The sequence below is a fragment of the Miniopterus schreibersii genome, assembly GCF_964146895.1.
Source record: "Miniopterus schreibersii genome assembly, chromosome: 3".
NCBI classification, from domain to species: Eukaryota; Metazoa; Chordata; class Mammalia; order Chiroptera; family Miniopteridae; genus Miniopterus; species Miniopterus schreibersii.
In genome coordinates this window covers 27,869,586-27,882,891 of record NC_138103.1, presented here as the reverse complement: position 1 = coordinate 27,882,891, position 13,306 = coordinate 27,869,586, and the positions used below count along the sequence as shown (strand labels likewise).

The window sequence follows — 13,306 nt, the reverse complement described above, 5'->3', positions numbered from 1 at the left end:
TTTGTGAAGAAGGCCACTTTGACTATGGGCGAGGGGGAGAGGGAGCACTGGGGAAGAGGTGGTCCTGGGCAGAGAGAAAGAGGGGATGGGGTGGAGTGGGGCCTGCCCCATGCCAACCCCAAGTCTCTCCTGCAGGAGTTGGAGCAAGACCTGGCTTCGGAGTGTCTCCTCTTTTCCCAGGTATGTCCCAGCTTCCTGCCCAGGGCCCTGTACTGCAGCTCTGGCCCCATCCTTCCCCTTCCCTCACTTCATCTCCTGCTCAGGGGGGCTGGGTCAAGGCCCAGGATGGATCCCATAGCCTCAGATTACACTATGCTGGGCACCCCCTTATTCTTCTCTTCCTCCCTTGCAAGGCCAGGGAACATCAGCTTCTAAAATACCATGCTCCAGATGGGGCAAACTGAGGTTCATAGAGTGCCAGGGACTTGCCCAAGGTCACACAGTGAATGAGACAGAGCCAGGGCACCCAGCACCCAAGCCCAGAACTTTGCCTCTCTCAGGCAAGGCCAATGCTGCCAGGAGGCCTTGGTGGGCTCCCAGAAGTGACACTCATAGCCCCTCTCCTTGCCTTGCAGGTGGAGGAGTAGGAGCTGGCGGCCTGGGAGTTGGTGGTGAGTTTGCAAGGAGGGGCCTCACTTCAAGCAAGGCCCTGAGCTCCTTTACTGGGGTGGGAGGAGAGTCCTGTTGAGGGAGTGGCTAGTATGGCCACAGCCCTTGGCTGGCCCTCTCGTGTGAGGGCTTGAGGGTAGTCAGAGAAGCTGAAAGTTCAGCCCTGGGATGTGGGGACAGGGGCCAAGAATCCTGATTCCTGGGGCTCCCAGCCTGACACTTGACTGGCTGGGCACCAGGAGTGAGACAGGACCCAGGTCACCCGGGGTCTAAATGGAGAGACTGACAAGTTCCCATAGAAAAAGAAAGAAACTGTAAGGGAAAAACAAGATATATTAAGCAGGTAGCTAGGGAGGGCAAAACTTCTGACCCCAGTATTAGCTGGGGCAGGCTGAAGCTGGGATCTGGCTGTGGTGGGAAGGGGCACCCACCAAGCTTCTCAGACCTCTAGATGCAGGATATGATCCAAAAGGCCTTCGGAACCTGCTGTGATAGGATCAAGGCCCTATATGGTGGGGGTTCTGGGGGAGGTGGGAAAGTTTGGCCCCTTCCCCAATCCCCACCTTTCCTTCCACAGGCAAACCTCCTAAACCCTTCGGAGGTGCCCTGGGAGCTCTAGGATTCCAAGGCGAGTAGAGCCCCCATCCCCAGAAGAGAGCAAGGAGGGAAGGGCAGAGACAGAGGCAGAGGCTGGGGCCCAACAGTCTGGGAAAGGGGGAAACATGTTTGGACTAGACCTGGCAGGGAGTGGGGAGGCTGGAGGAGCTGGACACCTCATCCACCCCTTCTTCTGCCTCCAAGGCAGACAATCAGATCTGGGAGTGGGCCCAGAACCCTCCAAGCTCACCCCAGCCTGGCCTGGCCTAGCAGTCCCTTCCTCCCTGCTGCCCACAACACCCCCTTCAGGAAGGAGCCAAGTGAAAGAGAAGGGAGAAGGAGGGAGGAATAACTCAGAGGAGCAGAGACAGAGAGAGAAAATGGATGAGACAATAGGAGCCCTAGAGTTAGGGAAATCTGAAGGGTGGGCAGGGTGACCCAAGGTGCCCAGGCTGGGCAGAGTGGGCAGAGGCCACTACCTGGCACTGAGCCCCACCCTTGCTCAAAAATGCATACATGCTTCTGGAAGTGTGAGGGTTGGGTCCTGATCACCACCTGCCAACTTCCTCCCAACAATACCCAAAGGAGACCCAAAGAAGCCCCAGCTCCACCCCTGTGGCTGCTCAGTGGGTTCCCTTCCACCCCCACCTGCTTCCCGCTACACAGATGAGGCCGCTGAGGCAAAGCCAGGGCTGGGAGGGGCAGAGGCAAGACCAGCCTGACCCTTCCCAGGGTGATGCTTGTGGCCCTATCCCATTGCTTTCCAAACACCCTGGATGAGCTTCACAGAGATGCCTGTCCCTGCCCCACTTGACTTCTTGCTGCCACCAGGTGGCGGTAACAAGCCATGCCTATCTCCCACAGGGGTAGGAACTACATCAGGCCCTACTACCAGCATGGTGCCTTGATGATTAGAAACAAGATTTACCAATCAGACCCTTCCCAGGAGAGGGCCGGAGTCCTGGGTTCCATTCCCAGGTCATCCACTAACTGTGAATGAGTAAGACTCTCCCTCTCTCTGGGCCTCAGTTTAGTTATTTGAGGCACTCTCATGTTTATCACACCATTTCCTTTGACGAGGGGCTGCTGTGAGTCACTCACTAAAGGCTTCTCAGATGCAGTGATTCAGAGTAGAGAGACCTTATCCAGGCCCAGTCCTTCCTGGACCTGGCCCCAATGGCCTGGCCTGTTCCCTTCTCTGAACCTTGGTTTCATCAACCACATCTTAAGCCCTGGTTCCACCCACCTGTCCAGTGGGAATTTGTACAAGAAAAGTTTGGCCTGGGGTGGAGCCCAGGCTTCTGGAGGCTTCTAGAGGCTCCTTGGAGCCTCTGCTCCCCCACTGTGATGTTGTTGGTGTTGGGCAGTGGACAGTGGCCTGAGCAGCAATGGGGAGGGGCCGGACTGACCGTTGCATGTGCCCCTTCCCACTCAGGTGGGGCCTGCCTGGGGAAATCCTGTGGCCGGAAGAGAAAGTGAGCTTCCCAGGACCCCTGACTCACGACCTCATCAACGTTGGTGCTACTGCTTGGTGGAGAATGTAAACCCTTTGTGACCCTCCCCCCAATGCCCCCTCCTAAGTCCCCACCTCTGGAGGGGACAGGGCTGGCCGGGCGGACTTGGAAATCCACAGGACAAGGAAATAAGAGAACGGTGGCCAAGTGGGCCCGGGGAAGCCCCCTACTTCAGAGGCAAGTGGTGGATGGGCTTAGCCCCCTCCCCCACCCCCTTCCCACCAAGGAGCTCCCCCTCCACACACTCTCCATCTCCAGGGCAACTCGGTGCTAAGTGCTGGTGCTTTCATCTTCCTGGGGGAGGGAGGAGGGAAGGGCAGCCCCTCGGGAAGCCCCCTCCCTGGGGCTCCTCTGAAAATGGTGCAGATACTTCCTGGGCAGTCCCACCTCCCCCTGCCCACCAGGACCCACCCCTGGCTGTGGTCCAGTTGGTACCCAAGCATCGAAAACCTCAAGCTGGATTCGGTCACACCATCTCTTAGCCCCCTTTCTCCCCACCAATCACTATTCCCCATGTCTGGGGCACCTTCAGATCAGAAGAACCCCAATGGGAATAGCCCTCTTTCTCTTGTGGAATTCATCCGCCCATCTGTCCATCCATCCATCCATCCATCTTTGTCCTCAGTTGACTGCCTGGTACCATTAGCTGGCCGGGCATCCCCACCATCAACTTGGTTAACCTGTATTGGCAGCCTATGCCCTGCCTTCGCTCCACCACACACACCCCTACAAAGGGGCCCGGGGTGTGAGGGGCTATGCCAGCTGGGGCGGCAGGAATCTCCTCCCTAACCTGGGTCCCCCCCACGCAGTACTGTATCCCCTGTCCCTCCCTCGAGCCACTGTACTTCACAGCATTTCCCACCCCTGTCCCACCCATCTCTTTGTGTCTCGCTGTGATAGATCAATAAATATTTTATTTTTTGTCCTGGATATTTGGGGATTATTTTTGATTGTTGATGTTTTTCTTGATTTTATTTTTGTGGTTAATTGAAAAAAATTTTTTTTCTGATCTGGGGAGCTATATCCCCAGTAGAAATGTCATTTTAATCACTTTGGTATAACTCTGGATGAAACACACATTTTTTTTTTTAATTAAAAAAAAAAGAGAATTAACTGCTTCAAAAAAAGACTAATAAATGAAAACATTTTAAAGGAAACTGTGTCTTGGCCCCCTTTGTAATCCCCTCGTCTGCCATCCACTCCTGGCCCAGGTAGGGAACAGGGCTCGACCTTGGGGAACCTCCACTGTTCAAAATGTATTTGGGAGCTGCTTACCAGAATCCCTTGCTGTTGGCTTCTGGTGTATGATCCTTCTCCAAGTTCAGAATGTCCTTTAACAATGAAAGCCCCTTTGTAGGGGAAGCAGGGCTGGCCAGCTCCACACACACCTGCCCACAGTGGGTCTCCTCTGGAAGTGGGCTCCCCTACCCAGCAACACCTTCCCAGCTCTCGTCCCATAGGACTAAGGGGAGCACAGGGCCTGGTGGGCAGCCTCTGAGGGTGCAGCTGGAGGGATGGAGTAAACAAAAGTGACCCTTCTATCTAGACTAAACTCTTGGCCTTGGTGAACAGCCATACAGAAAGGAGAAAATGGCCCTATCTAAGAAAACGAGAAGACGTGTTTTCCTCCAAAACATCCACCTCACACACGACCATGTAAGGCACCGCTTCACTTCTTTATAAAACATAACAAATGTCACCTGCAGGTGGCCCTGGGAGATTCAGTACCACTCTTAGATATGCCCAACCCAGGGACATCCCCCTCCCTTTGGCGTCAGAAATCCATGGGACCCGGGGACATGCCTACAACTCCCTTCTAGACTACACTCTGCTACACTCTGGATACCAGATTCTGGAATTCCTTCCCCAAACCACCAAGTCCACTTCCAGGGACCACATGGCCTCATGCCTGCATCTGACCTCCTGAGGGAAGACCCCATGGCCAGTGACACACCCCTAAGTCAGGAGGGGGCAAGGGAGCTGTTTGTTGGGAGTGTGGGTGGAGTAAGCAGACTGTACTGTGTGGCATTTGTTCGCAAGGACCCAGGCAGTGCCAGAAGAAATTGGGATGAAAAGAGAAAGGGGATGGGATGATGCTCAGAGACAGCTTTCTAGAGGATAGTAGAGCGCAAAAAGCAATTTATCAGGCAAAGAACAAAGCGGGGATGAGGGGCATGCTTTTCGGGCAGGGAGAGCAGCCTGTGTAAAGGCCCAGAGGGCAGGACAGTGAGAGTGCCCAGTGAGACGGGGCAGAGCTAAGGAAAGATGGAGGATGGATATGAACTTGGTAGAAAGGTGGGTTCATGGACACCCACGGGGGGCTGCTGTGACAATCAGTGAGGAGCGACAGCCTGCCCAAGAGTCGTGGCAAAGGAGATTCATTCATTCACTTATTCCTTCAACAAAAATATCCCTTGCTGGTCCCTCTTCAGTTCTCTGGCCTCCAAAAGTTGGCCAGTCCCCACTGGGGCATCCCTGCTTTGGTTTCTTATAGTTCATGGCTTTATTTACCACCTATGAACTGGTGACTCCAAATTGGCCCCTCCAGCATCAACCTCACCCCTGAGCTACGGACTTGCACACCCAAGGCCCATCCTTGTGTCTCCACCTGGAAGTCTCATGGGCATCCCTGAATAGCATGGTTCCCCACTCCACCCCCTATCCTCACCTTCCTCAGCTCAGTAAATAGCACCTCCAGTGGGTCAGGCTGGTAGCTTGCAGCCATCTCTGGGTCCTCTCCTCCCACTTCCCCTTCACAGATTGGCCAGCAAATCCTGTGGTGAATCTACCTTCAGAAGATATGCAGAGTCCAGCCACTTCTCACAACCTCCAGGGGCCATGCCCTGGTCCCTGGATTACTACACAGCTTCCTAACTGGCTCCCTGACTCTGCCCTGGATCTCCAAGCAGCCTTCTCTCCACACAGCAGCCAAAACAATTCTCTTAAAACTTAAGTAAATTCAGGTCATGCGCCTGCTCAAAATCCTGCAATGGCTCTCATCTCACTCAGGCCCAAAGCCAGCAGCCTTTCAATGGCCTAGAAGCCCCTACCTGAGTTGCACCAGCTATTTTTGACTTCACATCTTGCTACTCAGCTCTCCACCAGACAATGCTCTCCTTTCTGTAGGCAGCAGGCCCCCACTGCAGGCCTCCATGTCTGCTGTCTTTCCTGACCAGAAGGCTCTTTCCTCAGCTATCAACATGCTTGGCTCCCTCATCTCCTTCAGGTCTTGACTCAGATGTCACCTTCTCAGAAGGTCCTTCCCTATCCCCTTTCTAAAACTGCAAACTGTACCCTTCCCTGTGCACCACTCTCTCACCTGCCCCTGCTTTCTCTTTCTCCAGAGTACCCACATGGCAAAGTAGATTTCCTTCTTTTTTTAAACTCTCTATATGAGAATGTAAACTCCCTGAGGATAGACACTGTTTTAAGAACAAAATCAATAAACTCCCTGCTTTCATTAGTTATACACTCTGGTAGAGAGATGATAAACAAGTGTGCTGTTACTAGCCCAAAGATATCCAGTGCCTAATCCCTGGAGCCTTATAAATATTACTGTATTAGTCAGCTTGGGCTGCCATAGCAAGGTACCACAGACTGGGTGACTTTAACAACAGAAATTGATTTCCTCACAGTTCTGGAGGCTGGAAGTCCAAGATCAAGGTGTTGGGAGGGTTGGTTCCTTCTGAGACCTCCCTCCTCGGTTTGCAGATGGCTACTTTCTCCGTGTATCTTCACATGGTCTTCCCTTGTGCATTTCTATGTCCTAATCTCCCCTTTTTTATAGGGACACTGGTTTCATTAGACTGGGTTCCATCCTAACGACCTCATTTTAACCTAGTTTAAAAACTTTATCAACAAACACAGTCATATTCTGAGGTACTGGGGTTAGGACTTCAACATATGAATTTGGGCGGGACACACTTCAGCTCATATGTGATTATTTAAGAATCTCGAGCTGGGGGAGATTAGCCTATATTTTCAGGGTGGGCCCTAAATGCAGTCACATGTATTATTTTAAGAAGCTGAAAGAACTGTATGCCAACAAATTGGACAACCTACAAGAAATGGATAAATTCCAAAAAACATATAACCTACCAAGACTGAATCATGAAGAAATAGAACATCTGAACAAACCAATAACAAGTAAGGAGATTGAATCAGTAATCAAAAACCTCCCAATAAAGAAAAGCCAGGACCAGATATTTCTCTTCACTGGTGAATCCTACCAAACATTTAAAGAATTAATGTCAACCCTCCTAAAACTCTTCCAAAAATTGAAGAGGAGAGGACACTTCCAAGTTCATTCTAAGAGGCCAGCATTACTCAGCTACCAAAGCCAGACAGACACCAGAAGAATAAACTACAGAGCAGTGACATCAGCAAGATGGCAAAATAGGAGGTCTTCAGCCCACTTTCTCTTACAAAAAAAATTCTAAAATTTGTATGGAGCCACAAAAGACCCCAAATAGCCAAAGCAATCTTGAACAGGAAAAACAAAGCTAGACAAATCACACTTCCTGGTTTCAAAATATATTATAAAGCTATAGTAATAAAAACAGACATATAGTCCAAAGGAACAGAATAGAGTGCAGAAATAAACTGATGCAATTATGGTCAACTGATCTTCAATGAAGGTACCAAAAACATACAATGGGGTAAAGAGAGTCTCTTCAATGACTGGTGTTGGAAAAATTGGATATTGGATATTCAGATGCAGAAGAATTCTCTCCACTTCTACTACACACTATTAGAAGTTCTATCCAGAACAATTAGGCAAGAAAAAGACATAAAAGGCATACAAATTGGAAAGGAATAAAACTATCTCTGTTCACAAATGACATGATATTATATGTAGGAAATTCTAAAGATCACACACACACACACACACACACAAAACCTGTTAGAACTAATAAATGAATTCAGCAAAGTTGCATGATACAAACTTAACACACACAAAAACCAGTTGCCAAAAAAACTGAGGGAAAATTTTAAATTAAATTAAATAATTAAAAATTAAAAATAAATCAGTTGTGTTTTTGTACATCTACAGTGAACGATCCAAAAAGATATTAAGAAAACAATTCCATTTACAATAATGTCAAAAAGAATAAAATTCTTAGGAATTTATGTAAATGAGACTTGTACATTAAAAACTATAAAACATTGCTGAAAAATTAAAGAAGACACAAACATATGGAAAAATCCCATATTAATGGATTAAAAGACTTAATATTGTTAAGATGTTCATGCTACCCAAAGCAATCTACCAATTCAATGCAATCTCTATCAAATTCCCAATGGTATCTTTTGCAGAAATAGAAAAATTCATCCTAAAATTCATAGGAAATCTCAAAGACAAAAGAATTTTGGAAAAAAAAAGAATAAAGTTGGAGGACTCACATTCCTGATTTCAAAATATATTACAAAGCTACAATAATCAAAGTCATTTGGTACTGGCATAACGATATAAAGATAGATGAATGGCCTAATGGAATAGAACACAGAGCCCCGAAACAAACTCTCACATATTTAGTCAAATGATTTTCGGCAATGATGCCCAGAACACTCAATGGAGAATGGGCAGCCCCTTCCACAAATGGTGTTGGAAAAACTGGATAGCCACTTGCAAAAGAAGTTGAACCTTTATCTTATACCACAGACAAAAGTTAACTCAAAATGGATTAAAGACTTAAAACATAAGACTCAAAACTATGTTTCCCCTAGGAAAACTCTATGTTTCCTAGAAAAAACATAGGGGAAAAGCTTCATGATATTAAACTTAGCAATGATTTTTTAGATATGACACCAACAGCACAAGGAAAAAAGAAAAAAGACAAATGTGACTACATCAAACTTAAAACTTTGGTGCATCAAAGGATATGGTCAACAGAGTGAAAAGACAACCTACAGTGGGAGAAAATATTTGCCAATCATATACAGGGGTGGGCAAAAGTAGGTTTAAAGTTGTTCATATGGAAAATAATACAATAATTAATTGAAATAATACAAGAATAAACTCTGTGTTTCTCATACTCACAACTGTAAACCTACTTTTGCCCCACCCTACATATGAGAAAGGGTTAATATTCAGAATATACAAAGAACTACAACTCAGTAACAATACATCAAACAACCTGATTAAAAAATGGGCAAAGGACCTGAATAGACATTTCCCCAAAGATAATATACAAATGGCCAACAAACAAATAAAAAGATGCCTAACATCACTAATCAGCAGAGAAATGCAAGTTAAAACCACAAAGCACTAACTGACATTTCAAAAAATAGCTGAAATATTGCAGAGGGAAATTAAAACTTGTCAGATATATCTATGGAATCTCTACAGGTCAAGATAAAAAAGATGAAAAGAAGTTTTCTAAATTGACAACCCATCTCCACTAAACCTTTTCCTCTGCTAAACATCTTTATTTACTTTTCCTCTCATAAGGGACTTATGAATGAACCAATCTATTTACTAATTTTTCTGATGTGAATATTTAAATTACATCACATTCCCAAATATACATCGTGATTACAGAAGAATAAAAACTCTGAACCAGTCTCTAAAAAACAACACATAATGAAATATTATCTCACATCCATTAGGATGACTACTATCAAAAAAGCAGAAAATAACAAGTGTTGATGAGGCTGTGCAGAAATTGGAATCCTTGTGCACTGTTGGTGGGAATGTAAAATGGTGAAGCCACCATGAAAAACAGTGTGGAGATTCCTCAAAAAATTAAAAATAGAACTATCACATTATCCAGCATTCTCACCTCTGGGTATACACCGAAAAGAATTGAAAACAAGATTTCTAAGAGATATTTGCATGCCCCTGTTCATAATAGCACTAGTCACAATAGCCAAGAAATGGAAGCAACGTACATGTCTACAGACAAATGAATAAACAAATGTGATACACACATACAGTGGAATATTATTCAGCCTTAAAAGGGAAGGAAATGTTACATGCTACAACATGGATGAACCTAGAGAATATTATGCTAAGTGAAATAAGCCAGTCACGAGACAAGATTGTGTGATTCCACTGATAGGTAGTATCTCAAATAGCCGAATTCATAGCAACAGAAAGTAAAACGGTAGTGACCATGAGCTCGGGGAGGGAGAGAAGGTAGTTGTCTAATGTGTATTGAGTTTTAGATTAGCAAGGTGAAAAGGTTTTGGCAATCTGTTTCACAACAGTGTGAATATACTGAAGGCTACTGAAATGTACACTTTTATATTATGTGATCGTTACCACAATTTTTTTTTTAAAGAAGCTGGAAGAGGAAAGGAACTGATTTTCCACTAGAGCCTCCAGAAGGAGTGTGGCCCTTAACTTTGGTCCAGGAAAACTGATTTAGGACTTCTGGCGTCTAGAACTGTGAGAAAATTAATTTCTGTTGTTTTAAGCTTCGAAGTTTGTGGTGACTTCTTATGGCAGCTACAGGAAACTAGTACAGTGACTAAATGCTTAACTCTAATGTCAACTGAATCCATGCTATGAAGATTAAAAGCCAGGGAAGGCGACAGAGAATGACAAAGAATGTTAAGATACTTGGGATGGTTGAGGACACCTGACCTCAGGCCAAAGACCCTGTGATAAGCACAAGCTTGGGAAGTCAGAACAGCAGAGGCGCACCTTCCTTAGCAACAGTGAGCAAGAAGCGGAAAAATAAGGGCGAAGAAGTAGCCTGGGGCTACGTCCCATAAGGGCTGAAGTAAGGGCTTTGGATTTGAAAGCAAGGAAATGTCATGTTTCCATCCATATGTTCAGAGGCTCTGAAGGGTAACAGGGGGACGGGCTTGGGGCTATTACACTGAAAGTCCAGCTAGACCAGCGAGAGGGGAGAAGTGGTAGATTTCTGAATAGATTTTGTACAGAGAGCCAATAGGATTTGCTGATGGATCAGATGCAAGGAGTAAGGAGAGAGAACGAATGAAGTCAAGGGCAAGTTTGGGCCTGAAACACTCTAGATGACCGTGGTGGCATTTACTGAGATAAGCAACACCCGGGGAGGAGCAGATCCAGGCACAAATGAAGAGCTCTGGCCTGGATGCATTAAGTTTGAGGTGTCCATTTGCCATTCAAGTGAAGATGCCAAGTAGACATTTGGGTACTTGTGTCTGCAGTTCAAGGAGAGGGTGAGAGAGTCACCAAGCCATGTGTCTGCGTGAGGAGGAGGCAGACTGGGTCTGACAGCAGAGATCCCATGATGCCAGCCCTTTTTTCCCCCCTAGGCTAGGTCAGCTCAGGCTCTGGACCCTGTTCTGGGTACCAACAGTCTTGGGCTCATCCTGTGACAGTGTCCTTACAGTCTCTCGCTTGTCACCAGCTTGTGTTCAGCCAGGCACCAGTTTGGACAAATACTAATCACTGACCTAGAGTAATACAACTTTTCTCACAGGACTCTTAACCCCTTGTCTAGAAAATTTTTATCACAGCCCGGCCGGGCATGGCTCAGCGGTTGAGCATTGACCTAGGATCCAGAAGATCGGGGTTCGATTCCCAGTCAGGGCACATGCCCAGGTTGTGGGCTGCAGCCGATCAATGACTATCTCATCATTGATGTTTCTATCTCTATCTCTCCCTCTCCCTTCCTCTCTCTGAAATCAATAAAGATATATTTAAAAAAAAGAAAAATTTTATCATGAATCTCATATATATATATATATATATATTTGCCACTTGGATTGCAAATAGGCACCTAAAACTTAACACATCAAAGCCAGAGCTCTTAATTTGCACCCAAATTAAGACGTGTACCCTATCACACACACACATAGGCATATTCACTTCTATATTATATACATACTTGACTATACAAGTAATAATAAAATATGTTCATCACATATTAATGCAAAAAGAGTTTAAGAAGAGTGTTCTAAAGATGAGATAAACAATTTTTGAATTATTTTTTTTGTTAAAAGTACAAAATTCCTTTTTGCTTTCAGTTAAAAAAATACAATACCTTGTATGAGCAATGTGGCTAAATATGTTAGGTCTGATGAGCCAGTCACTGGTTTCACCAGGAAATGTTGCTGACAAGGAGCTCCAACTAGGGATAGAAACGCCAGCTCTGTTTTTTCAGAATTCTTGCAGTATTAGCATTGTCGTCGATCTCTGCTTTCTTTTCAGCAATCTTATGCAGATACAAGTCCGTTCTGTGTGGGTTAGTTTTGTTAAAACTAGGTAATATCACTCAGCTAACTGGGGACAGGCCCGCAGCCCCTCCACGTCCACTCTGAGCACTTCCTTCGCCCTGCACTGTGGCCCTCTCCTAAGCCCCTTCACCCTAGGGCAGTAACTGCTGCCACCCGCTGAGAGTGCCTGTCCTCATTGGTTTCCCTTAACCCTGCCCAATCCAGTTGTAAAATTCCCTTTATTAAACTCTCCTCAGTAATCTCCACTGAGTGCTCCTGTTTCCTGCCAGGACCCTGTCTGAGGGATACCCTATAGAAAAGCAACAAACAAGCAAAAACGTTGCTGTACGGCCTCTGAGGACCTCCATGCCTCCTTGGGACACTTTCCTGTAAGTGCTCTGGGACCATCTGAGCAGAAGGCAGTGAGAGCACTGTATCAATCTAAATATTAAGTATTTTAAAAGCCCAGCTTCTTTATTATTAGAAATCAAAATTTGAATATTTTCTCCTCCCACCCCAAGGTAATTATTTTGCACCCAGGAGTGAGTGCCCCGCCTTACAGGTAACCTGCCAGGGCCTTGGCAAGAGAAGTCCAGCAAATGTGATGGCTGAAACCAGAGTCTGGCTGCCTCTGCCTTTATTCACTGGGTGCACTTGGGCGCATGGTTCAACCTCTCTGCTCCTAGCTTCCTGGGCAATAGGATGAAGAAGGAGGGTGGGCCTAGGGGTAGATAGGGTTGCTCCCTCCCCAGGGGGCATTCTAGGATTCTCCACTTCTAGGCAGGGTGCTACACCTTCCCAGGGCTGGACTGGGCACCTGTGCTTTGGGAACCACCCAAGTCCTCTGGCCACTTCACTCAGTCAAAACCCTGTTCAGCTGTTTCCCCTCTGAACCCTGGGCTGGGCAGCGCCAGCATCAAGTCGCCAGCAGTGGAAAGAGCACATTTGTCACTGTCTGGCAGAAGGTCACTCCTCCCCTAGGTTCTGCCTCTTTAGCTCCTTTGGCCTCGCCTAGCGGGTGAGGGCCTGAGGCTTGGGCATCGCCTTCCCTCCCCGAGGCGGCCACCACGGTCCTCAGGGCCGCAAAGTCTCCTCCAGTTCTTGGCCTCCATCCAGCTGCCTCGGGTCAGAAGGGGTCCCCGCCGGGAAAATGAGGCCCCTTTGGGGGGCTTCTAAACCTGTCCAGGCTGCCGCGTCGGAGCCCTCGGCCCTCCTAAGCCGCAGTTTTCGGTTTACGTATCTCCGCCTCGGGCGCTGGGCGGGCGGGCGTCCCCCGGGAGAGATGAATGAGGGAGGAGGAGCCCGGGGGCGGGGCGCCGCCGAGGAGCGGGGCGGGGCCGCGCAGGGCAATTCGGCCGCTGGCCGCCTCACCCGCCCCGCCTCCTGCCGCAGCCGCGAGGCCCCGCCCCGGCCCGCCCCTCCGCCCGCTCCCCAGG

General features: G+C 47.4%; 2 protein-coding genes across 6 annotated transcripts in view; both read left to right on the top strand.

The window, feature by feature from the left end:
• The window catches only part of ELN (elastin), a 31,638-nt gene extending 27,988 nt beyond the window's left edge, over window positions 1-3,650 (top strand). For 3 of the 5 annotated variants that reach the window (XM_081131904.1, XM_081131906.1, XM_081131903.1), the window contains 4 exons: window positions 136-180; window positions 576-611; window positions 1,187-1,237; window positions 2,642-3,650. In XM_081131904.1, the coding sequence (XP_080988030.1) occupies window positions 136-180; window positions 576-611; window positions 1,187-1,237; window positions 2,642-2,685 (176 nt within the window). In that variant the 3' untranslated portion in view covers window positions 2,686-3,650. The remainder of the gene's footprint in view (window positions 1-135; window positions 181-575; window positions 612-1,186; window positions 1,238-2,641) is intronic. The other 2 variants (XM_081131907.1, XM_081131905.1) reach the window with 1 other exon arrangement.
• Window positions 1-13,306, top strand: part of LIMK1 (LIM domain kinase 1) — a 317,283-nt gene that overhangs the window by 278,162 nt on the left and 25,815 nt on the right. The window lies entirely within an intron of this gene.